The 27908-nt window shown below is 40.8% G+C and overlaps 1 protein-coding gene across 16 annotated transcripts in view; it reads right to left on the reverse strand.

Moving 5' to 3' along the window:
* Rgk2 (Rad, Gem/Kir family member 2) overlaps positions 1 to 27908 on the reverse strand; it is a 694072-nt gene that overhangs the window by 221324 nt on the left and 444840 nt on the right. For 15 of the 16 annotated variants that reach the window (XM_067772883.1, XM_067772873.1, XM_067772876.1 and 12 more), the window contains one exon: positions 15931 to 16028. In XM_067772883.1, the coding sequence (XP_067628984.1) occupies positions 15931 to 16028 (98 nt within the window). The remainder of the gene's footprint in view (positions 1 to 15930; positions 16029 to 27908) is intronic. The other variant, XM_067772880.1, reaches the window with a different exon arrangement.

A 27908-nucleotide genomic window follows, 5' to 3' on the forward strand; every position in this document is an offset into this window, starting at 1 on the left:
ACCAATATGCGGCCGTTTGTGTATTTGAACATGCTTAATTTCTCCGAGGCTGCACTTCCGAAGACCCCATCCCCCGGTTCCAATATGGTCTCTGGTCGTTTCCCTGTGGCTTCCTACAACAATCACGAGTGAGCACGCCTATCTTACCACAAAAATCGAGCAAAATTCTCTTCTTATGCCTCGGCACCCGTATGAGAAGTGACCACCTCCTCCGCATCGTCTGCAGGCCGTTTTTGTATCTACATATTCTTGTTGTGGCTCTGACCTCTGCTGTTGTTGGATTTCTACTCGCTCTTCCTGTCTTTGTTCTGCCTGGAGACACTGGTACTGACCTTCTTGCCGCCGTGGTATGAATGGGCTTGTGGTTGGTCGCATTGGTTCCCTGTCAGGAATAATATTTTCATAGTCTTGAGCTAAACTTACCAGCTCCTCAAGATTGCTGACCTCGCTTCGCTTTATATATAGTTGGTACTCTCTGCGCGAGTTTCTGTGGATGCGGGTTGATTTCTGCTCCTCGGTGTAGCCCGCGTGACGCATGATTCCTTGTAGTGCCAAGACATAATCTTTAAATATCTCACCTTGTCGTTGTACGCGCATACGAATTTCATCTTCCAATTGCTCTAAGTATCGGGAGCTTAGGAGGAACTTCAGAAAGTCCTTCTTGAAGGCGTCCCACTCTTGCCAGTGCCGGTTCTTGTTCCTATACCATACCAACGCTTTGTCCTTCAACAACTCCAGCAGCGCTTTCGGAATTGTGTTGCGGTTGATTTCATACCCATCTGCTAGCTCCTCCACTCTTTCGATGAATCCTAGGGGATCTTTGCCTCCGTCGTACTTTAATCCCCACTTCCTTACTCTGTCCATGGTCGTTGCATATGTGCCAGGATGTTGGATATAATTTGTCGTTGCGTACATACCAGGCTGCTGAATAAAATGTACCGGCGGTTGTCCGACCTCCAATTGATTGGGTGCACCATTTGCCTGTTTATCATTTCTTGGTGAATTTAGTTCGTTGCTTGTCTTTGACGCTTGTGGATTTGTTAGCCGCGCATGCCGAATCGCCAACTCTGTGAATCGATCCCGTAAGTTCTCGTTATCCTTCTCCTCTTGGATGAATGTCGCCAATCGTTTTCTTAGTTCGTCAACCGTTCCGCCATCCTCTAGCCCAAATTCCGTGCTGTAGGCTACCAGATCCTCTTGAGTGAGATAGTATACCCACGATACCTTTACCATTGTTATGCTTTATATCCTCGTCGTATTAACTCAGAAGTGTGTGAACCTTGTTTCCCTCTTCGTTTCTGATTCTTTGAAAGTTTATCGTAAAATTTGCTCTATTTAACCTGCTCGGGCGCCAAAATGTGACGGACTTTTCCTTGACTTTGCCGGGGTTGGTCTCAGTCCGTCCAGGGTTCCTGGAAGTAGAAATTCCTAACGGTCCTTCTGAAAGAATAACTCTGTTTTGTTCGATACAAAACGTTATAAAAAATTATTTATTTGATAAAATTCTACTTTTCTACTCCTAGGCTGATTTCCTTGCTCTATAAGAGGTGACGGAGGTGATAAAGCCCACGGCCAACCTCTGCGGTCGAATGGAGTGATAAAGCCTCCAGACGAGTATACTCTAAGTACAAATGAAGTGAAAAGGCCTTCGGGTGTACTCTTGGTCGGTAGTGATAAAGTCTACCGACTCGTATGCCTGTCTCCTAATCTCTGAATTTCAATGCGAACTCGTCGCCCTTATATACTAATTTTTGCACGCAGGCAAACGGTTATTTTATAATAACAACTTTGAACTAATGGTATTAACAATATAAAACAACTGTTAATCCGGAAGATATTTCCTTCCCATGAATTTCAATGCACCATAATGCTCCTTATTGAATACAATGCCTTTGTACTTGCTCATACTGTGCTTTCCAGGCTTTGGTTTATATATTGTGTGTTTGTATATTTGCTTGTGGTCACCTGATTCTAATGTTGTGTTTTGCTTTGCCCAATGCTTCTGCCTTCTGTTGTATGGCGTGCGTTGGTGTGTTGTATGCTAGTGCGTAAATATGTATAACGAAATTTCAATTAGTAGCGGCGCTTATTTTGACGACTTGCTGCTGATCTCCGTTCACTTAAGTTATTATGCATGTTGTATTTGTAACTGGGTACATTGGATTTTGAGTGTGCAAAGGGTTGATCGACCGCTGCATTTTTATGTTTTGTGCGTATCTACTTTCCAAATATTTAATGCATGTTAGGGTGATCCTATATTCAAAGTTTATTTTTGCGAAAATGTAAATATTTGGCTTGCGTGCAAAAGTGCGCAAGTGTAATTTGCTCTTCAATTTAATAATTATAAATTCAATGTACAACAGAATATATGTATTTAGGGCATAATTCATAAAGGTATACATAATATGTATATTTCATATAAAATGTATAAGTGGTAAATTCAAATATAAACTCCAAGTTATTTCATAATGTATGTTGTTTACAAAAATAGATAGATATGTGTATGTTGTGAGGATACAAAGCCCTCAGCTTTGGGGTCCTCACAACAGTCATGCCCAAAAGGCAAAGCACAAACCAGTTTCTGACCGATATTTTGGCTCCATTGCCATCGAAAAAAATGCTATCAAAAAAATCTGAGGATACTTCACCAGCCACCAAAGTGGCATCGAAGGAACCAAAGGATTCCTCTTCTTTCTCTACATTTTTAGTACACTTCTAAGCAAGTTAGAACTTTCTAGTTTTCACCACGTGATAGAGCGTCTCAAAAACTATCGACACCAGAAAAAAAGTGGACAAAATTTTTTTGAGTCATAAGCCACCTTTTATAGACCGTGTCACATATAAATTATAAAACATCTTACCATCATTTAACGCCAACAATTTGGCAAATTTAAATAACTTTGTTGAATAAACAATACATTTATTTAGAAATGTCACTAGTTTGAACGATAGAAAAGTCAACACAAAATAGAGTTTGAGAAAAAAAGTGATGCCGATTCATACTTTTCCAGGAAAATAAATTTGTATGGTTTTTACTACAATTTTTCCTCTGTATGAAAAAGTAGTTTCGCAAAGAGGCAATCGAGTTTCAGAGTGGAAGTTCTAGATGGCGGATTAGAAAGAGCATGATGTAATAATAAAGGTGATGTCAACAACATAACCTCACTTTTTCGGCAGCTCTAAATGCCAGTATTTACTTGTATTTCAAAGTAATAAATTTGAATTGTTTAATTTTTCGTACGAATTCTTCAAATTTTTGTCTATATTCTGTTAGGGAATACAAAGTTACGTTAATCTTTTTGGCTGAACAATTAACGTCTTATATAGTTATAATATTTCTAAACGTATAGTAAAATCTACTACGATCGTAGTATAATGCAAAAGCAGTTCTATATGACAGGCAACCCTCTAAATTATGCAGGCCAAGCTTGTCAGAATAAGGGTAAACGTCAACGCGATGAGAACACCTGAATATCATTTCATCATGAGAAAGAGAAGCTGCCAACGTCAGTCACCTTGTAATTGCTTCATGTGTATGTATATTACAACTTTTGAGCTTTTTGAACATTTACAAATTTTATTTCTATTTTTAAGAACAAAAACCGTGGTACAAAAACCAGGTAAAAGCATCAGAGTTGCATTTTACATGTTTTTTCATTCGAAGGTGGTCATAAAATGTCAAACTTTGTTTATGTTTACATTTTTTGTTTATTTACTTTTGATGTGAAAATTTATTAGGTAATTCTTTACTTTAGCTCACAACTACTAAAACTCGTCCAAAAATATCGGGAGAGGTGTCAAAAGACGCGCTTTGGACCCAGGACCACGAATCCGAACACGGAAATTGAAAATTTTATTTCTTTCCCGATATATTTACAAAGTTGAAAATTTTCATGTGGCTGTTGTAATTTTGATGGTGTCGAGTACCCACAAAAAAAAACTGTGGGTAAAAGTGTTTTGCGCGGATATAGATTTGGTCTCCCATGGTAATTTTTTATAAGCGCGGCCGAAGGCCGCCAACGCAGAAAGGTGTTCTGCGCAAAAATACCATGGATCTCACCCCCCCCCCCCCCCCTCGTGTCGGAGGTACCCGCCATTTTTCAGTTTTGGGAATATTTTTTGACAGAAATAAAATTTTTATTTTTCGCTTTCGGATTCGTCATCCTGAGTCCAAAACGCATTTTTTTGACACCTCTCCCGATATTTTTGCACGAGTTTTTGCAGTTGTTAGCTAAAGTAAAGAATTACCGCGCAAGATCAAGGAAGAGAAAAAATTGGGAAAAAGCCTGTGGCGTTAGCTTCCCTAAAATGGCTTAATTTTTTCGCTCCATTTTCAGGCCTGTGACCTTATTGTGGGAGCTCAGAGAGTAAATTTGATGCCCAACTCCACTCCATCGCTATATTTACCGTCTTTGATGTAAATATTGTTTCCCGAATGTTGTAAGATAAAAAATATAATATAATGTTATGTATGACTTAGCAGTGCTAATCAAGAGTTTGTACAAAACGGAAGTTGTCTCATCGTCCCCAACGGTCATTTCCTACAGTTATTTACCAAAATAGCGGACAATACTTTCGCCGCTACAATGTGGAGGAAGGACGAATGATAAATAATAAAGTCCCTTCTAGATGTTCGCTTTTTTTTAAGTGACACTACTTTTTTAAGTGTCAATACTTCTCACAGAACAGCTGCAGCACACAAACGGATATGCATGATGTACCACGAATAAGTCGTGAAACCCAGACGCTGTAACCTCCCCTAATTTCAGGGCCACCATTAGTTTACAAAGAGCGAAAATATACTATAAAAGTATACGCAAAACGGCCCTTATCAGGGCCACCACTAGTCAACAAAGAGAAAAAACAAATGCTAAACAATTATACCTACGAAAAGCGACCCTTATCAGGGCCACAAACAATTTGCGAAGGGAAAATATTGCTAGACAATTATGTTTTACATGCTATAGATTTACTTTTGGATTATTTATATCATCCATATGATGACAAGAAAAAAACTGGAGTATAACCGATACTGGAGTTGAAAACGGAAATATTCCAAGCCGAACTTTTACCGTAGCAGGTACCGATACCAGATCCAACCTAAAGCCGAAATTGCTACAAAAGCCTCCTGGCTAGAGCCAGAAGGAAAACCCGGAACCGTAATTGAAGTCAGTACTACAATCGAACTAGTATCCAAAAATTAAACCGAAAGCAAAATCGGTTCCGAACAGAGGAGCCAAAAGAAAAATTGGATCAAAACAACCATGCAATGGCGCTGAACCCGAAAGTTCTGTGGCATAGCGACTTATTTTCAACACACTCGTGCTTTTTTTTAATTAAAAAAGATTACATCTAAAGACATGGAGTACATATCCTTCAAAGAAATCTGCACCTCAAATACCGGCACGACAAGTTTCCAAAGTTAAACGTTATTATGTATATATGTATCTTCATTAGGTTACTAAATTTACTTATTTACACTTAATTTTTACTTTACAAAATACATGAAATTTTAAAATAAATCAGTACTATTTCATGAACATACTATTAACTCAGCATTTTATATACAACCTCATCCCAAATTTTCAACATCTCTTAGAGACAGTAACGTTAGTATTCATACAGGCGACGCCTGTTTATGGAGTTCACCAAGGACCTGCTTGTGTTTTTTCACTTCATACGGCTGGATTCTCGGCTGGCTAATTGCTTTGTATGTAGTCATGAGCGTTTCTTTATCTTTTCCCCAAGTACTGCCAGCGAGGGATTTGAGGATTTTGTTACGGCTCTGAATTCTCGGAACAATTGCGGTAGGAAACGATTGTGACTCCTTCCGGTGGTGAAGGTAGCTTAGATATGTACAAATTAAACAAAAGTGGAGATAGGACACCACCCTGTGGCACCCCTTGTTTAATTCTCCTTGGTTTTGATGTTTCGTTTCTAAATTGCACCGATGCCTGCCGACCACCCTGATAATTTGCGGTCAACCTTTTAAGACATGGGGGAAGGGTAGACCCTTCCAGGTCTTGCAGTAACGAGCCATGGTTGACCGTATCAAAAGCTTTTGATAGGTCTAGCGCTACGAGTACTGTTCTATGGTGGGGGTATTGATTTAAACCGCAATTTTTCTGGGTGCTAATGGCATTTAGCGCGGTGGTAGTGCTATGGAGTTTTCTGAAGCCATGCTGATGAGGGGCTAGCTGCAAATTTGCTTGGAAATACGGGAGCAAAATGGCTTCAAGCGTCTTTGCCATTGGCGATAGGAGAGATATCGGACGATACGACTCACCTATGTTAGCTGGTTTCCCAGGCTTTAGTAGCGGGACCACCTTGGCCATTTTCCATTTCTCAGGTATGACAAAGGTGGAAAGAGACAGGTTGAAGACATGCGCTAAATATTTGAAACCCTCTTTCCCTAGGCTTTTAAGCATCGGCATGGCTATGCCGTCTGGGCCCACTGCTTTGGATGGTTTAGCACGACCAATGGCGTCCTCGACCTCTTTAGCGGTGATAGTGATTGGTGACGCGCTGAATTTGTGTTTATGTGCTTGTCTATTGGCTGTACGTTTATCTTTGTCGACCGTAGGATGCATTATATATTGTCGGCAGAAAGCGCTCGCGCATTTCTTCGCGTCCGACAGCACTTTGTCGCCAAAGGCGATGGAAACTTTGTCTTTGTGCTTAGTCGGATTCGATAGGGACTTTACGGTGGACCAAAGTTTACCCACACCGGTAGAGAGGTTACAACCTCTTAGGTGCTCCTCCCATTTCGCCCGCTTGTGTTCATCCACAAGCAATCTGATGCGTTGGTTTATATCCCTTATTTTGTGGTCGCCTGGATCAAGCTGTCTTATAAGGTCACGTTCTCTCGCAAAGTTTGCGGCCTCCGCCGGGAAGTGGGGCCGGATTTCGGGAATTCTCCCGGCGGGAATGAAATGTGCCGAGGCGGATTTAATGACCTTACGGAAGGCACGCTCCCCTTGGCGGGCATCAGTCGGGAAAGGGAGGGCAGCAAAGCGGTTGTCTGTAAAGGATTTATATTCTTCCCACTTTCCTTTTTTGAAGTTTATGAAAGTGCGTTTTTCAGTGACGATGAAGTCGGCGGTACGCTCAAGCGAAATAAGTATGGGCAAGTGGTCGGATGCCAATGTTACCATCGGCTGCCAGTTGACGCAGTTTACGAGTTCTGCGCTCACGATTGAGATACCTGGCGAGCTGTGACACCATCCTACCATACGTGTGGGGGCGTCTCCGTTTATTGTGCAGAACGTCGTTTCTTCTATTTGATCCGCCAACATCTTACCCCTACTGTCCGCCCGCAAGTTTGAATGCCATAGATCATGATGGGCATGGAAATCGCCTAAGATAATGCGATTGTTGCCAGTGAGTAAGGCCCTGATATTAGGGCGGTGTCCACTGGGGCAACAGGTGGCAGGAGGGATGCAGATGTTCATGATTTCTAGGTTTGCATCGCCTGACCGGACAGATAGGCCTTGACGTTCTAAGACGTTGTCCCTGCGGTCGATGCCAGGATCAAATATATAATATTGCAAAGAGTGGTGTATGATAAACGCGAGACCGCCTCCATTTCCGCTCTCGCGGTCTTTCCTGTGGACATTATACCCAGAGCAGGTCTGCAATGCAGATCTTGCTGTGAGTTTAGTCTCTTGAATCGCAGCAATGCGGATGTTGTGCCGCTTCATGAAATCGACTATCTCCGTAAACTTCCCAGTTAGTCCATTACAGTTTAACTGCAGAAATCTGAAGTGCATAAGGGGAGACGTCGCCACTCTGGGGGTAAGTGACGGGTGACTACGCCTGGGTTGTGGAAGGCCAGGACGCAATTGCTGTTGTGGCCCTGGGACTGGGCGTCCTTGGGCAAGCATTGGGGTACCCGGATGATTTGGGTTTGCGACCTGGCAACATGGCGCGATGAAACTCGTCGGGGGGGTTGCCGTCGCGGAGACCAGAACATCTAGGAAAGTGGCACCACCCAATGCAGGAGCTGCATTGGCGGATGTCGCAAACCTATATATTCTGTGCTGGCAGACGGTGCAAACGGAGGTAGGGACTAAGAGTATGTTTCCCTGACCTGCACGATTGCTGCCGGAAAAGAGGGGGGAGAAGACGGGGGCAAGGGCTGATGCTCAGCATTGCTACCAACTCTACTACGAAGGTAGTAGTTATGAGTGTTATCAGCTGTTTGAGTTGTTGGCGCCGTGGGGCGCGAGCAGCAGCGGGTACTTGTTGTGGCTTGCTGAGCAGCGGGGCTGCTGGAAGTTAGGGGGGGGGGGGGGGGCGCTTAGGCGTAGACTACGGGACGCCCTTGGGCGTGAACAGCAAGGAGCCACGAAAGTTTATAAAAGTTACGTGGACGTCGGGTTTTGGGATCAAGCCCAGAACAACCTGTCCGATGCAACCATCCCTTGCACGAGACACACTGAACAGAGTATGACCGTCCTAAAAAGATTCTTTTCCGGCAGATGCAGCAAAATCATTTCTCAGGACCGGGGTCAGGAGACGGACCCGGATTGGATTCGATGCCTTCCCGGAGTAAGAGAATATGTAGCAGTCCTGCTGCAAGGAGCTGCTGGGAGGATGACAATTTGTGGGAGGGACGAAACAAATTAGATGGGGTCACACTGAAATGACAGTCCTTGGTCGGGAAAAATCCCGAGTCGCTCCGTTACATAGAACCGACTGCCTTGGGAAGCGTCGAGATAAGCGTTAAGCGGATATAATTTGCTTTGCTTGCTTAGCGTGTGACCCGCATATAGTGCATTTATTTCCGATGAGTATATTTCAGCTTGTGCTTGTTTGAAGAGAATATCTTCGGCGATCTCAATCATATCTGGTGTAACTACTTTTGGCATGATGCGCCTTACTCGTCTGGATTTTAACCTGAATATGTACAAGATGAAGGTCGCAACTGCTTCACGTGGTGTTTCGGTGTTCAAGCCCACGTTTTTTTATTACCTTTTGCGTCAAGCGTACGTCCACTACGGCGGCTTGCAGTTCCAAACGAGGAATGGAGATTGGTTTTAATAGAGCGGCTTTACTTTTTGCCGCTATCAATGACACGTCGACGTCGTTTCCTTGGCGTGCCCTCACATAGCAAACTGCAGCATAGGCAAGTTCGCTTGCATCAACAATCGTATGAATGCCGACGTCGGTAGCGAATTTCAGATTACGTGAGTAGCATCTCGGAACTTCCACCGCTTCAATCAGTGGTAAAAGCTGCCTCCATTTTAACCAGTCTTCGTATAGTGTCTCGGAAAGTTCTTTATCCCACCCAATATTTGTTCGCCAGACTCGTTGGATCAATATTTTTAGCCCCACTGTATAGCATGATAGCAGCCGCAAGGGATCGAAAACCGACATCAGTACTTGGAGTACTTCCCTTTTAGTCGGAACTACATCCTGCGTGAACAGATCTCGACGCAGTCGGGTGAACCTGAGAATAAATTTAAAAACATCAGAGTGTGGTTCTCAATACATACCTAGTATTTTTTCGGTATCTCCAAACTGGACTGATGTTTTCACACCTGGGTTGCCGCCAAGTAGCTTAGCTAGAACAACTGCTGAATTTGATGCCCAATTACGTATTTCGAACTCGCCGGCTAGATAGACTTTACGGAATTGGTCCGCTACATCGAAGGCTGCCTCGCCGTTGTCTGCCGTGTCAATGTAATCGTCGAAATAATGCGCATTGTTGATGGCTTTATATGCTCGTAGATATATGTGGCGATACTCCGCTGCATTTTTATTTCGGACATAATGGGCGATTCAGGGCCCGCAACTTATGCCGAAAGTCATTGCGCGCATAACGCAGACCTTTGTTTGGTCGTTGGACTTATCGTACCACATGAAACGGTGGGCGTGCATGTCTTCATCGCGGATGTTGATTCTGTGAAACATCTCCGCGATGTCACCGCACACGGCCACCTGACCAACTCTGAATGCTAGAAGTACCTCGACAAGTGGTTTTAGTAAATCCGGCCCGGTTAGCAAAAAATCATTTAATGATTTGCCATGAGACTTTGCGGCAGCGTCCCACACAAGTCGCACCTTATTTGGTTTATTGGGATTAAGAGCTATAAATATTGGTAAATACCAAGTGCGATCAGGCTTAATTGCCATTTCGTTTTCTGATAGTTGTAGCGCATATCCCTTTCGAATTAGATTGTCTATTTGATCGTTGATTTTATCATACATTTCTGGCTCTCGACTGATTTTGTTTTTTAAACATGTAAGACTGTTTATTGCGTTCGTGTAGCTTTCGGGCAGCGACTCGTTTTCGTTGCGCCACAAAAGGCCAATTTCAATACGTCCATCTGTTTTTGTGCAAGTTCGACCTAGAATTTCCAAAGCGTTCTTATCATCATTAGACTGCAGATTGTATGGTTTTACTGCGTTTAGATTAAAACTATCTTTAACGACGTCGTTGAGCTCGTGCCACCCACAATCACAGTGATGCATCGTCACGTAGCTCGCTGCATTCGAAGTGCTTTGAACGCACCATTCCAACAAACATTTTGGAGCGATATGTTCGCTTCGCTTGCCTTCGCGTATTTTACGCGGAACAGCAATTTTCCAGTTATCGGTGCCGATGAGCAACATCGGTCGAATGTCCGAATATGACGGCAGAGGAATACCTCTTAGGTGCGAATACTTAGATTGAAGCTCTTCTGCGTTCATGGATTGCTTGGACAAAGCGATGCTTTCAACCGTATGCACATCATTGAGCCAATACAGCTTACTACTATTTAGTGCGGAAATTTGAATCGACGATCGCACTGAATTATTTTTATTACGCGTAGTATTGCTGGTCCATTGCAGATATATCGGTACTGGAACCTGTTTAAAGCCGAGCTCTCGAAACATCGACTCGTCTATATGCGTTACGGAAGACCCTTCGTCCAAAAATGCAAACACTTCGACAGTCTTTCCAGCTGAATGTAGGTTTACTCGCATAATACGAAAGTATTGTGTACTATGCTTGCCGCTCTGATGCGTACTTACAACTGCTTGATCATTCGTCTTGTTTTCGGATTTTTGTGTACGATCGCTGTGAAGCAACTGGTGATGTTTTAACATACAACCATTTACGCCGCCTTTCTTTTTTGAAAAAATAACTTTTGCGATGACTTTTGAGACACCTATAACAAGCCTTATTGGCCTTCACCATGTTCCACCTTTCTTTTTCCGATGCGTTTTGAAATTGTGTACAGTGCGCAGTGGAATGGTCCGATGCGCCACACGCAATACATTTAATGGCCTGCTTTGGTTGAGACTCGATAACGTTGCTTTGAACCTATTTAGACTGAGACTTTGATCCGCAGCTGTCGTTGCTACTGTGCGTGTTTATTGAGCCCGCTTTGTACATAAACGCCGGCGACACAACTGTTGATGCCGCTTCGGCTATACCATACAACCAATCGCTGAATACCTTGATAGATGGTGAAACATTGTCGCGAGGATACATCGCCCAGTTGAGCTTATGGTGATTTGGCAATTTGTCGAGAAGTTCTTTTACCAGCATTGGGTTGTTTAGATGTGCTTCAAGTTTGCACGTCTTCATTGTCGCGCAAATGTTACGCACCGCGAGTGCAAATTCTATAAATGGCTCAAGTTTATCTTTTGGATAAGGAAGCTATCGTACCTTGTCGATCATCCTCTCCAAGATATGTTCTGGCCTACCAAAAAACATTTTTAATGTGTTTATGACATCCGGAACAATCGCCGGCAAGAGAAGTTTATCTTTCACCAACTCACGTGCCGCCCTTTTAGACACCTTTGTAGCCGGAGCATTTTTTCGACATCTGAAAACCCAGCGACGGATGTGCTGTGGTCGAATTTACTTATAAACATCGGCCACTCTTCCCGGTCACTACTGAACGTTGGTAAATCTTCGGGGATGGCTTGCCTTGCAGCTATTTGAGCACTTGATGACCCATTGTTTGATGCATGTTGCATCGATGATAAAAAATTCGACATTGAGAAACCAGCGTTGTTGATCTGTGAAAGTATGTTATATTTTTGTTCCTCGGCGGCTCTTCGCTCTTCGAGCATGACCGGAATGAGCCTTTGTTGATCACCAGGTTCGTTCATAGCATTGCGTGGTACTGCGTCTAATTTTAGTGAGCTAGTATCGCTCTGATTTTCGAGGTTGGCATTAATCGATGTGGTCGCTGGTGCTGGTGTAGCAGCCGATGTTGTGTTTTATTGTTGTAGTTGCTGGCTGAATTGCGTTTGCAGAAGTGTGTGGTGCGCCCACACTATGTGCCCGAGTACAGGAAGCACAACTCCAGTCGCGATCTTGCACGCTAGCGTCTACTCTAGCACATTCGAAATGGAACCATAGTTCGCAGTCGTCGCACTGCACCCAATCCTCAGTACCACTAGCATCTGCCTTTTTTCCGCAGAAATTGCAAATGCACATGCTTGATGATGAAATATATTAAGTTGAGACTCCTAAAATACGAACACGCGTTTACAAAGCGTTAAATCGCAAATGGATCGATTCGCAAACAAAAATGTACGCTTTTAAATGCGGATGCTGTTGTTTTTAATGGATTTTATTCTTGCGAATGCCTTCGTCGTTGACGATTTTTCTGTCAAAGTTTTGGCGACACGTGCGTTACCGAAGTCTAGCTAATCCAAGTAATAATCTCCAATCGCAATTAAAATTTTTAAAGAATTGTTTACGGATTAAGAGAAAGAATATTGTTTTCAAGCAAGCTAAATTTCACGTTATTATTTATTAATTTACAATATAATTAATAGCGCAGAAGGCTTTAAAAATTTTAATCTATCTTCCCTCTCTTCTCTCTTTTTATCAAGTGACGATGACAATTACCAACTCTTGCCCGAATATGATATTCGTTCATAGTTGCCTGAGAGAAGATAGATTTTTAGGGTTTACAAGCCTGCATTAAATAAGTACAAGGTTTAATATTACAAATGAATTCAACTAATATCGTGTTAACATTAAGTGTTAATTATGGCGGTAACAGCGATATCTCAACCAGTTTGAGAGACATTAGCAGCGGTGGGCACCACTACATTTAAGCTGCCGGGCAACGCACAAAATTTGCTTGATGGTTACCTTACAACGTGTAGTTGTGTGCGTATCGGGCGATGTCGTGCTCACGCGTATTTGTTGTCGGCTTCGCCTTGATGAAAATCAACATTTTAAAATTTTTTGGCTTGACAGCTGGTATATTTGATAGTGCCGACGTGGTTGACAAGCATTAATGTGTTAGTTTTGTGAGAACGTGCAATGAGCAAGATCGCGGAAGAAAAAGATTTTACGTTGCGGTTTATTGAAACCTACGAATGCAAAGGTCGGATGGAAAGAAAAATTGCCAAAAATCAGGTAATTTTCTTAGTGGCTTAAGATTAGCATCTTAATAAAAAAATTGAATAAGCTACAAAACTGCATACTCGAAAAAATTCTTAGAAGAAAGTTGAAAAATTTTTATGAAAATTCGCAAAATTTACAAGCAATAAAAAATCGTCATCCGATGACATGTTTACGTCTGCAAGCTACGAATTTTCTATACAAATGGCACTTGATGCTTTCTGGTTGTGTGGTGGCCGGACAAGCGACAATCACCCGAAACGCACACAACTATACGTTGCTAGGTAACCATCAAGCAAATTTTGTGCGTTGCCCGGCAGCTTTACACAGTTACCAAATTGAGAATGTGTTAGTAAACACGAACGCGTAGCGAGCAAGAAATCAAAATCAAATATTTATTTAGTTTGATTTCAATGCTTGAACGGCGAACACATGTCACACGCACTCTTTGGTACTCTTTTTTAATCGCGCGTGCGACACTTCCTAACTGTACGACCATCGAAATCAAACTAAAAGAGCTGTCGTTGATTTTGACGAAGTTGCCATTGTGCTCTCGCTTATCATATACATATATATATGGTCGCTTAGCAGGTGCTAAGCTCACGCCCACCCCGGGCCACAAAATACATCTCGCAAACATGAGCTTCAAATGGGAGCTGCTAATGCGAGTTAAGCTTATAGATGTGTTTTTATTTCGGCGGCCGCCGTGGTGTGGTGGTAGCGTACTCCGCCTACCCCACCGAAGAACCTGAGTCCAACTCCCTGGCGAAGTAACATCAAACATTTAGAAAAAAGTTTTTTCAATTTAAAAATATGTTTTTCTAATCAGGGTCGCCCCTCAGCAGTGAGTTGGCAAACACACCGAGTGTATTTCGTTTATGAAAAGCATCTCAGTGAAAATTCATCTGTCTTGCAAACGCGGTTAGGAGTCGGCATAAAACATAAAGGTCTCGTCCCGCCACTTTGTAGGAAAAATTAAAAAGAGCACGCCCCAAGTTCGAAGAGAAGTTCAACCTAAAATCTCTTCGGAGGTTAACCCGTTTTTCAATTGTTTATTCAGTTGCAAAATTATAAACCTGTTTTATGGTTTAGTATAAATTGCATGTAGCATTCAACCATCTCACCCGTCATGTGCTCGGATTAAGTAAGTTTGACCATATATCTGGTTGGAGATCGCATTTGTTGGGCTGTGAAATTTCTAATTACCTGAAAGCCAGAAACTGTATTTTTCTCTATCGACTTATTAGTTATAAAGAGCCAAGCTACTTATATGATAAGTTAGTTTTCCCCAGATCTGCCCGAATCAACGATTTAATAGTGCCAACTTAGAACTATTTAACTTCAGCCCGGCTATTTTTTGTCAATGCTATTCGTACATGGAACTCTATTCCAGCACCTATTCGAAGTAATCTTAATAAAAGCAACTTTAAAAATATTATTTATACTTATTTCAGTTAACGTAAATATGTATATCTGAGTTTTGGCTATCTACAATTACTAGTCAATGTAAAGGAGCCTTCCCACTATTTTATTCTCAAAGTGTAATAATTTATTTATATATATATTAACTATAGATGCTAGTTTTAAATAAAATTTTTCTATTGTATTTTTAAGATCGCGAGTTTGAATCGAGCTCAAGGCCTAACAATAATTATTTTATCATTATTATTGTTATAATATATTTTTTCTTAATTTTCAATTGTTAGGCCTTGAGCTCGATTCAAACTCGCGATCTTACAAATCTGTAGGCCGATATAACAACAAAAATTGTCAATATTGTATTTTTATTTAAAAATTTGAGTTTGTTATTAAGTTTGACATAGATTAGTTCGACTTATTTTATTATTATAAGAGTTATTCATCTTGGTTGTACTATAAAAGATCTTAAATTTTATTGTACTAATATATCGTCAATAAATAAATGAAATGAAATGAAATGTACAGAAGGAGGTTTAATGATGAGGTTTACCCAAATACGGCGTTACGCAACGAATAAAAGCTCAAAAGTTGCGTTGGTCATGGGTTACGAATGGATGAAGCCGCTCCGTACCAGAAAGAAGTTTTGTCGTCACCCGAATTTCGCTGAAGAAGAAGGGGAACCCCCTCCCCTTGAGTGGGCCAGGTGGTGTAAGACTTGATCTCCCTTGGTGTCCCCAGTTGGCTCCAGTTATCACGAAACTGGTGTCTTAAGGCTAAAATCATCTGGGCGGTCAGTACCTAAATTATTATGATTAATAGTGAGGCCTTAAATGACAATGATAAATTTTCATTACTCAGAGTTCCGTTACAACTCTAGGCCTTTTTAATAAGCAGGGAAACATAAAATATTTGGTAATTTTCGTCAGTGCCGAACCAAATTGCTGCTTTTCGTCAACCACTAAGTAAATTGCTAGTTGTCAGTCACAAACCGAAATTTCTACTATTCGTCACAAACAAAATGAAAATTTTTTGGTACGAAATTGTGAAAGTGTTAGTTTTCGTATTGCACAATTTTTCTGGTGCCGCCTTTTTAGTCGAACTTAAATTTTTTAATACAATTGAAAACAAAACATTTTTTAAATAATACTTACACTCATTTCCACGCTTGGATGGTCGATGAAAACTAACTCAGACTCTTCATCGTCCAGCAGAACGCTAACGGTCTTTTCTCCGAACTCATCATCTACAACTCAAATGAAAAATAAAATATTTAAAGCATAAAGGCGATATTATATTTTTTGTTAACTTTGTGGTTTTTTACATATACATATGTACTTATATAATACTAGTTTAGTTTTGCTTGTATTCCATGTAATATACTGACGAAAATATCGGAAAATCAAATCATAAAACAGGCATGCTTAACCAACGAAACGATATCATTTCGGTACGATAATCAACGTTAATAAACGAAACAAAGTCATTTCGCTTCGTTCATTAACGTTAAGAACGTCAAATTTCGTTACGATAATCAACGTTAATAAACGAAACGACTTTGTTTCGTTTATTAACGTTGATTATCGTAACGAAATGATATCGTTTCGTTGGCTAAGCATGCCAGTCATAAAATCAACGAATCCATTTGCAAGAGCGAAAATAATAATATGCACAAATCAATTAAGTTTGAAATATTAGGTCTGTTTATCGAACCCAAAATAAGCGCAGAGTAGAGCAGTTGCCAAAAGCAAATAGAGCAAGCTTCTGTAACCCAGACCAAACATCTTATGAAACACTATTCAGGAAAAGTTTTTAAAACAACCAATTCGAGCCTAATTGGAAATTAGATTTGGCCAAAATATGCACTTAATTACGAAAACACTTCCTTCAATAAATTGTTTACTTTTAAATTTTATATTTGATTTCATTTTTTTTATGAGTTAAGAAATACATTTTTTTTTTTGACAGCTTACAACTTTTTCTTTGATCTAACCATTGTGAATTCATACAAGTGAAAAATCTTTCTATTCATCCATTGCCACACCTACCTGTCAAACAATAGTTGACAGGGAGAAGGGCTGTCGCGAATGGCAAGAGAATGGAAGAAAGGTTTGCTTTTTGCTAGCAGTTATTAAATTGAAATGCCAAGAATCGCCCATTTGTGTTTCAAATCAGCATTTCTTTTAAGTGTGTATACAGAAAATCAGACTACATATTAATATCCATTTCTAAAATCTAGTTATTAGAGAAAATATGAGCAGCCAGTTAAGCAAACATTTGAAAATGATTCAACACGCCCGTCGTTTACAAAAATGATTGAAAAACGGTATTGGCAAATTATTTAAGTAATCGAGCAGCGATTGAAAAGGTGATCGAGGTTGTTTACTATTGTGAACGTTTTTGTCAAACATTCGGCACTTGTATGCATTCACAATGGATCTAACAAAAAGCCTTGGTTCAATTATATGGTAGGCTCATCTCATCAGCTGATTTTGTTTATTTCATTGCATGGTCGATGGGATTGCCAAAAGGAGATGGCAAACTCAAAATGAAACCAACACATTGGCAACATTTTCTTACACATACAAAAACTTGTAAGTTTTATGTTTCCATTCCGTACCATTCGCACCAACACCAATACACAGAATTTGACAATTTGAACAGACATATTTTGTTGTTGTACAGATGAGCCAACCATATAGTTCAAACATGCAAAAAGCAAGGCCCGAATAAAATTTTTTAAATCGCAATAGTGCCAAAATGGTGTTTGGGATTTAGGAATTACGTGTTATAGTGGCTAGAAGGTCTTATTAGATTCATAATTTATTATAATTTTTACGAAAAGCTTAACAGATTAATATTTATCGTTTGAATGATTGGATCTCGGATGAAAAACTAATTTCGTTCAAATGATAAATAGCAATATTTCAAAACTGTTTATAAAAATTATAATAAATTATAGATCTCGTAAGAGCGTATAGTCACAAGTTAGCATATGTAATTCATCCGCTCCATGAATTCGGAGCTAATGTGGCCTAAAAAATGGATTTCGATCATGGATCGTATAACACGATACAAGCCCGGGACCCGTGTTCATAATAGGGTTGGATCAGCGCTTTCTATTACACTTAACAAACCATTGAATTCCAGCGCCTCAATACTTTTGCTTAATAGTAGTCTCTTCTTGGCGAAAACTTCTTTTTAAAATACCATAATTGCATTTTGCATTAGAAAACAAGTGAGTATTGTATACAAAATATAAAAAGGCCAAGGTTAGTTAACCCAGTGAAAATTTTCTTTTTTGCAAGCATTGCCTGGGTTAAGAATTGTTGTATAACTGACTGTTGGGGTAAGGCGGAGGTGGCACTTGGCATGCTGGCAAGCCCCTGCTAGCTCGTCGGGTGGGGTGAGTTTTTGCTCACCCGCCTTACTTACAGGTATACAAACAAGAGAGAGGTTCATGCCTGAAATCTATGTAAAGAAAAGGACAGCTGGAAGAAAAGGTCTGTCCGTGTCAGGTGGAGTCATCCCTCCCCTTCTGCGTAAAACCTTGACGCAGCCTTGGGCGTTGCACTGACTCCGGAACTTTAGCAACGTCCCCTTGCCTGACATTTGTCTGTACGTTAATGTTCCATGTCCCTAGTCTGTCTAGTCTGTTACCGTCGCCTCACATCCACGACCCCTATATGGCACTCGTGCAACACCCACACCAATTGAACGTTCTTTAGCCGATCATTATGAGATAGACTCAACCCATAAACCTAATAAAGATGCGAGTTTGTGTTTCAACAACAAAAACGTTATAAAAGGCGTTTTATTAATTACTTATCCTAGCGTAAAAGCAAAATTCAAAAAAACTTCAATGATATTGATTTTTCCTTGAGACTAGAACTAAAAGATACTTAACTAATGCTAATGTGTCGAACCCTACGTTGCGTTCATACAGAGCCAGATGTATAGAGGATACGGTAAAAAAACTTAGGAAGGTTATAGAGAGCTTTTAATTTATTGACAAAAAAAAGGTTTAACGCAAAAACTTTAAATCGAGGGGGAAATCGACAGTAATGGGAATAGAATAAAAAGTTGATCAAATTTTACTCGAAATTTACTTTATGTAAACAAACTTGAGTATTAACCGAAACAAAAAAAACTAATGAAAGGTTTAACTGAAAATTGCTAAATGTCGTCGTGTACCTGATTATCTGGCTGCCACTGTAGCCCGATCGATTATCACCCTCTCCTGGCTTCCAACAAGTTTGTCCTTTTTTTTTTTCTTTTATACAGATATATGTGTATGTTTATAAGTGTGTCTACCTACGTTCTATCAATAGCTTAAACGTCTAGCACTTACCGATCAATCCCGTGACGGAGGCCCCTGCGTCGCAGAGAGAGCGTGGCTGCAAAGTTGAGAAGGCGTAACCTACATACATAAACATACATATGCCCAAGGGAAAAATGCTATATTGGAAAGTCGATCGGTGGAAGAGGTGATAAGGAAAGATTACAAAGTTATTCGGGCATGCGGTTGCGGCCCGGATCAAAGATTTTACGAGTGGTTAGCGCGACGCAAAAATCAATAATATAAAAAAATATAAAAATTATATAAAAAAAAGAATGATTACGGAGTTTTAATAACAAAAATTTAAAAATTGATTGGAAACTCAACTAATACCATGGGTAATTTTGATAGTTTCATGTAAAACAAATAAATGCGCAAATGAAAGAAGGAAGCAACAAACGAAGAAAAATATAAAAAAAAAATAACAGAGAAAAATGCACTAGTTGCAAAAAAAGAAAAAGAAAACCACAAAACGTGATAAAAACGACAACAAGACCAGAAGGCAAAAGATGTTAGAAAGTTAAAAAAACTAATGGCAATCTTTAAATGCAACGCAATAAAAAAAGCGTTGCAAAAAAAATAATGGGAAAAAGTGAAACAAAAAAATAAAAAAAGTCATAAGCCAGAAAGCAAAATAAAATAAATTAGGTATTGAGGTGAACAAAAAGACCAAGAAAAGGTTGAATGCGGAACGATAGGCAAGAAAGGTAAGGTAAGGAGTAATAGGTAAATAAGTAACAGGTGGACTGTTGAAAAGATAGCAAAGACGGTGCGCAGGAGTAGGGAAACGGAACGCAACAGGAGAAATATTAACAATTACACAGGCTTCAAGAACAAAATAAATTCATAAAAGTAAAAAAACTCACAAGGAAATTGAAAAGATTTAGAATCCAGTTAAATTACCTTAACAAGCTAAATTTTAAAATTCGAACTAATCAACTCGACTAATGAAATCGTGATTAAAACTAACTAAAAAAAATCTCAACTAAGTTCAACAAAATTCAAATGCAATATATAAAAAAAAAACAATATAGATTCCAGCAGCGGCGCACGGATAACTCTGCTCCCTTCTTGGCCTCTCTTCTCCAATTAGTGTTCCTCCAGGCTATGCCCAAGTTTAATGATTGCGGTGCCAGGACAGGAGCGCTCAGATGCCCCTTTACTCCCTTGACGTCTAGCCTGGCACCGCCTGTATGCTTCCCCTTCCTCTATATGAAATACTACCCCGCTTTGTGTATTTAGGACTGTGTTGGTGGCTGGTGTCGCAAGTTTCTTTAATTTTAATACTACCCCGCCTTGTTTTAGCGTTTGTGGCTCGTGATGGTGGCAACTTCAAATTTTTACGCAGCAATCTAAATGTGCAGAGGGAAGAATATTAGGGACTAGGGTCATGGCGGACGAGAAAGACACTTTAGGGTGCATGTGGACTTACTATATTTATTGAATGTCATCTAGTGATGTCATTTTATTTATTTATTTGTCTTTTTTTTCTTTTATTTTATTTAATTTTATTTTTTTTATTTTATTTTTAAGGTTATCTAGGTATTAGATTTAACTCAAATGTATGACTTTATGTATCTATGTATGCTATTTTATTTTAATTAGTTTTATATTTTATTTTATTTTATTTTATTTTATAATTTTAGTTAATTTATTTTAATTTAATTTTACTTTTAACTTTCATTATTTTATGAAATTTTTTTTTTTTTTACTTAATTTTATCTTTGTATATAATTTCATTTATTTCACTAAATTTTATTGATTGTAGGTATGTAATTTTATTCAAATTAATTTTCACTTTTAACATTTTTTTAAAATTTATTTTCACTATTAGTTCACATGCACCATGGACTGGGGTAAAGGGGTTTCACTGGACTCACCTGGGGCTGTTGTCAAGCAGGGTATGGGATCCCGGTTCTTCCTTGGGATTCCGCTAAATTACCCGTTAGCACGGTTTTATGAAGAAAAATCGCGAACCTTTTTTTTCGCAAAAAAAAATATATATAATTAAACTTGCTTCCGCACTCACTTAAGTCACCTTTTCTTTTGAGACATTCTCTGCAATCGTTTGGCGGTCGTACCCCATAAATCGAAAGCCTTTCTTTCTCACCACTTTCACTCAAGAACGAAAGACACCAATACATATAATCCTATTTTGGCGGGACATAAACTTTCACGAACTAACTTCACGCATACTAACAGAACAGCTATCCAAGTGTTTGCTTTCTACCAGTTACTAACACATGTAAACGTAGCTATGCTGGTATACGCACACAGATACATACGTAAATGTTTGAACATCCTTACCATCGCATTAACCCACAGGCTGCCGCTAAAAGCTCGCAACCGCCGATGTTGCATGCAACATGGAGCGTGGGCGTAAAAAAAAATTCAATGCGCAGTCTGTCCTAAAGCTACCTTCAAACGCCTAACGTTTGGCCTCGACCCACGACCTAAAGCCGGGGTATTGCCTATTCTTCCGATTATGTAGGGTTTATGTTAACTCGTATAAGGGCAGCACGCGGAATAAAAAAAGTGTTTCTACTACTAACCTAATATCATACTTATATTAATGACTAGAATGGCATGCGGGTTAAATCTAAAGTTATATCACTGGTAAGTATTTGAGCCTATATCACAGATATCTATCTACCTAAATCTATGTCACAGTTTTTAGTATGTTAGTAATAAAATATCACAGAATCTATAAAAATAATAATAAAAAATAAAAAAAATAAATAATAAAAAACAATAAATAAATGAATAAATAAGGTCAACTATAAACATGGTCAAAGAAATAAATAATTGCATAAATAATTACTCTAATGGTCAAGCTAAAACTAAAGCTAGAAAACGTTGCACACATCTACATTTAACATAGGTCACCAAGACTAACATTCAACATATGATTAAGCAACAAATATATCCTTAGCGTGGTATACGCCGACTTTCTTGCCACTGGTATCGCCGAGTTCATACATCGAGTTGTCGATTGCTTTAAGAACGACACACTTTACTTGCTTTGGGGCAAGCTTAGCATTATAGTTGTTTATTTGTGAACTCTGTTTGAAATTTCGGCGATATACCACTTGTCCGATTTGGAATTTCACATCTTTGCTCCGAGTATTGTAAATCTTTTGGCTTCGCTCATGTGCTAACTTCAGCTCCTTCATTATCGAGTCCCTAATTCCTTGCAACCTATCTGCTCGCGCCTCTATCTGTAGATCAGTATCTTTCACGGTGCCTAATTTGCGGCATACTTCATAAGTCGTGCCATGTTGCATCATCGGTAAGCCAAAAGTGGCATAATATGGCGAGCAGTTTATTGATGTGTGTATCGCGCTACGAAGGGCAAAGGTCGCATCACTGATGCACCTATCCCAACTCTTTTGATTCTCTTTAATGAAGGATCTTACTATCTGTAGTACTGAGCGATTCACCCTCTCCGCTGCATTCCCTTGTGGAGAGTAGAATGCAGTCCGGATATGTCTTGTGCCATACTTTTCTAAAAATTTTGCAAAAACATCGGATACAAACTGTTTGCCATTATCTGAGTGGATGTATTCTGGGACTCCAAAGATGTGAAAAACCTCTTTCTCTAAAAACTTAATAACATCTACAGACGTGGCTTTACGCATAGGTTTCAAAAAGACAAACTTGGAAAAATGGTCAAGACAAACAAACACATACACATTACCATCACTCGTACGTGGATAAGGGCCCATAAAGTCTATAAACAATCGTTGGAAAGGTCTCTCAGTTACGTGTCGCTTTCCCATGAGTGGTTTGTGAAAAGAGTTTTGGGTTTTATTTCCCTTACAGACTTCGCATTCCCTAACATAATTTTGAACCTCTGTTACCATACCAGGCCAGTAGTATTTTTCGCGTATTCGGGCTAACGTTTTATGGATGCCTCCGTACCCAGCAGAAGGTGAGCCGTGGGAGGCTTCCACCAATCCTGCACGCAATTCCGACGGCACCCAGAGTTTCCAGGCTTGGTCCTGCTGAAGATCGTCCCCCCGGTTAAACTGCGTCCGTCTATAGACATACCCGTCTGATACGCACAACTCTGGTAGTCTATCTTGATTCCCTGTCACAGTTTTCTTAAGTTCGTCATACTCTTCCGTTTTAAAGTATGGTGAGTCCAAGTCGATGTCCATTAGTCTGTCAGATAGCTTAATTTCGTCCATGTGTGCTCGCGACAGTGTATCTGGAACGACGTTAAGTGCTCCTTTCCGATGCTCTATTTCAAAATCGTATACCTGCAATTTCAAACTCCATCGCGCGAGTCTCCCAGAAAGATCTTCCTGGTTCATCAACCATTTGAGACTCGCGTGATCGGTGATGATTGTGAACGGCAACCCTTCGACGTACGGCCTGAATCTCTTCACGCTTATCACTGCCGCGTAGCACTCCAGCTCGGTTATGCTGTAGTTTCGCTGTGCTTTATTTAGTCTGGCGGAAACGTAAGCTATCGGTCGTTCGTTGTTCTCGTCGTCCAACTGGAAGAGTACCCCGCCCACACCGTCTGTCGAAGCATCGCACTGGATATAAAATCGTCTGTCAAAGTCGGGGTGTACCAGTACGGGAGCCGAAATTAGGCTTTGTTTTAGTCGCTCAAACGAATCTCTAGCCTCATCAGTCATCGTAAACCTTTTTATTTTGTCTTTAGTGAGACAGTCGTGCAGCGGAGCTGCAATGGTTGCGTAGTCTTGAATAAAACGACGGTACCAGCCTGACATCCCTAGAAACCGTCGGAGCTGCTTTGGTGTTTTCGGCTCGGGGAAATCCCTCACAGCAGCAACTTTGTTCGCATTGGTACGGATGCATCCATCGCCCACTACATAACCTAAGTACCTAACTTCTTTAAAACAAAATTTACTCTTTTCCACGTTAATGGTAAGGTTAGCCTCACGTAAACATCTAGCGACCTTTTCCAACAACCATAAATGAGACGAAAAATCTACGGAACATACCAACAAATCATCTAAATACACAAACACGGAATCACGTAAAGAAACGGGTATAACCTTGTCCATAAGTCTACACATTCTTTGCGCTGCGTTACACAGTCCAAACGGCATGACTGTGTATTGGTATAGGGGACGCCCTGGCACTGTAAATGCTGTCTTTTCCCTAGATTTCTTTTCGAGCGGGATCTGCCAAAAGGCATCTTTCAAATCAATGGCCGAAATGAACCTAGTGTTCTGCAGTCGGCTAATGATCCCGTCGATATTTGGCAGTGGATATGCATCTTTGATGGTGCGTTCATTAATTTTTCGTGCGTCGAGGCACAGACGCTTCTTTTCTCCCTTTATCACCAGCGACACAGGGGAGCTCCAGCTACTATTGCTCTCCTATATCACGCCTAAACCAAGCATCCTATCGAGCTCTTCAAAAACTAGCTTTTGGATCGCTGGTGATATAGGGTAATGCCTTTGCTTGACTGGGAGGTTTTCATTTGTGACTTCTATCACGTGTTCCTCCACATTCGTTTTCCCTAAACCTAGGACCGCAAATGAGGGAAACTGCGCCTTGACCTTCTCCAACGCCACACTTTGCTCTCTTGTCAGAACATGCTGTACCGCTTCAAATGATAAGTCGCCCTCGGCGGGTACAAGATCTGCAACGCCAGTGTGAGTTGGATGGGGTAGAACCCCACGACTAACAACCTGCAGATCGAAAGCCTGCCAAAAGTCTACCCCTAAATACACCTCTTGCTGGAGGCCTGGCACGATGAGAAACTCTAGGTCCTTATATATTCCATCCCAGAAGACAGACAGAGTGATAGCACCAACCACTGGCGTTTCGCCACCGTTCGCTGTGCGTATGTTTTGATTGGCCAGTGGGATGATGCCATCCTCCCTGCCTTCTATCAGCTTCTCATAATTTTTACCTAGACAACTCGCGCCAGCACCTGAATCCAGCAAGGCTACGACATCCCTATCCCCGATCTTTGTCTGCGCAAAGAAACGGTTGTCGCCTTTCATGGTGACAATTGTCGCTACTATTTTATTAATAAGTCTTCTCATATTTTTTTTCTTTGATCGCATCTTCATTATCTTTTTAAAATTTCTATTTCTTTTCTTAGCAAGAAACTCTTCGCAAAAAATTCTTTGTCTAGCTGCTTCGTACTCCAGCTTCCTTTGATGTAGACTTTTTGGCTCGGCTTTCCCTACACATAACTTGACTCTACACGCATTGTCGTCCGCCCTTTCTAAAATTCTGAAGCTGGGTTGGTCTCCGGGTAGTCTGTTCCCTGGCGAGATTTCCCGGCAATCTCCGCCAGTTGGGAGTTTCCCTTACCCGCTTTGTAAACACAAAAAGACATATCACCCCCACACGCAAAACATACCATATCGTGAATGGACGATTTACAACGATTATCTCTCTTCAATTCGGACGGATTCTTGACAAAAAAATCTACAGGCATTCCACACGAAAAACATAACATGAGGTGAAAGGGGGACGCACAAAACGAATTGGTGGTGGGTTTGGAGTTGCTCAAAGGTTTGTGTTGGTTCGTAGCTCCCGGTACTGGGCGATATGGTTGTTGGTTTGGCCCTCTCGGTTTGGCCGGATTCGTGATCGCCTCCACGGGTTGCCTATTGATCCCCTCATCCCCAGGTGTCACTTCGGGATATTCTAATTCGTTGACCGGTTTGGGACGGGTTCGGTTCTCCTTTATGAGCCGCTCTGCCCTCCTACACTCAGCCTTCAGCTCCGCCAACGTGTCAATCTTTGATGCGAAAGTTAAGTTCGCAAGGTAGGGTTTCAGGTTGCCCCTAATCATCCCCACTAGCTCCTTCTCCTGGATCTTTTTCCGCAGGCGGAATGTCAGGTTATGGACCTCACCGTAGAAGTCGTCGAACCCTTCTTGTGGCTGTTGTTTGCGCTCCATAATTTCTCTTATAATCTCGTAATCGGACTCTGCAGTCTTGAAATGGGCTAGCAGTTCTGCTTTGAGCTCAAAATACCCGAACTCGGGTTCGTCGGCGTGATCTTCAAGAACTTGCCAGTACCACTTCAAGGCAGAGCCCGTTACGAGGCAATGGAAATCGGTGAAGAGCTGAAAGTGGGATATGTTGTGTTGTTGCCTCAACTTTTCAATCCTAAAAATGAAGCTCTCCACCGTAATTCCCTTAGTCGTCTCGTCAAACTTCACATGCCACTTATCCAGGTCCAACTTCTTCCATCTCGGTGGGTCCTGGGTGTTCCTATCGCTACCTGAAACCCCCCCCTGCTGCACCTGGACTGACACGCTGGTTGGCTGTGTCATTTCTCGCATCCCTAGGCTCGGGTGTAGACGCGCGCTCAGCCCGGTGCCCTAACGGTTGTGCCGAGTTCTCCATATCAGCGACGCGGTTGCTGAGGTTCGACACGTTATCCCGCATATGACGGACCTCGTTCATGTATTGTGCCATCACCTGGTTTTGCTGTGCCATCATCGCCATCATCTGGCTTAATTGTTCGATGCTGGCGGCTGTGGAACTAGGTCCGCTTCTCCGGGGTTCCGCTGCCCCAGCACCCGCGTTTGCTGGTGGCTCAATTCTCCTAGGGACTGCCCCCCCAACAGCACCTGGCTCCTCCGTATCCGTCATCTCAAATAGTTGGTCTATTTTCTTGGAAAAACTCGAACTCTTTTCCTCCTCGCTGAAATAGAAACTGTCTGATCTCCTAATCGTAACCGGACGTATCACCTGCTCCCGGCTAGTAGACCTAAAAACCCGCGAAGTGCACCTGTTAAAAAAGTCCGTTGGCAAAAAATCTACGGGACGGGGTACGCCCGTGTCGATCTGCGTAAAGATTGATCCGACCACCTGGTTCTGCAGCGCTCTGCTCACACTCCTTGTGACCCTCTGGTTCTTGTTGAACAACCCCAAACCACCAGCAACTCGTTCCGGTGCGTCTTCCTCCTCCATACACGACAACAATCGCTCAGGAAAGGAAAACTTTCTTGACCTACAGGGATGTGTTCGCCAAACAGAACTAAATCCCAAATACAGAGTTGGTAGAGCCTAACTATAAAAAGACTCCAACAGTCACCACTAGTGTGCGAGTTAAGGTTGGGGAAATAAGGGTGGTTAGCAAAAAAAAAAAAAAAAAATAATGTTCTTCCTTGAGAAAGGAAAAATCGAAGGAATTAAAAAAAGGAATCCAAAATGAAAACGGTTTAGAAACTAAAACTTTACACCAGCCCACGGGGGGTTAAAACCGAAGAAAGGACCTTAGATTTAAAATTCAAACAAAACTCAAAAAAGGAAATTTCAAAAAAATTTGTTGCTACGCAGTTGAGGGTTGATAAACTCAAGAGTAAAAAAATGTATCCAAAAAAGAAAGAAAGGGAATAAAGTAAAAAAACCCAAAAAAATAAAAATAAAAGTTTCTTAATATAAAACAGAAATATTTAGCAAAGAAAATAAGCTCAGTGGGTTAACCTAAAAATTCAACACCCAAGATATTCCCAATCTATGGTAATATAAAAAAAATACAACGGAATACGTAGAGATCGAACTCCGTATTTAGGTACGAAAATTCCAAAAACTCAAAAAGGTATAGAACTCAAAAATACAATAAAATAAAATAATAAAAATTCAATTCCGACTTCAAAACTTCAAAAATAATTCGGAATATAATAAAAAAAAAAAAATAGAAATTCACTAATAAAGTTGTTTAGTAGATAACACCAAAGAACAATTAATGATTAAAACCTTTTTAGAATCCTATTTCGAAGTAAGCCAAAGGTGATTTTCTCAATAAGGTAACTTAAGAACTAAGTAGAAAGATCCAAAA

This window comes from Eurosta solidaginis, chromosome 3, assembly GCF_040869045.1.
Source record: "Eurosta solidaginis isolate ZX-2024a chromosome 3, ASM4086904v1, whole genome shotgun sequence".
Taxonomy (NCBI): Eukaryota; Metazoa; Arthropoda; class Insecta; order Diptera; family Tephritidae; genus Eurosta; species Eurosta solidaginis.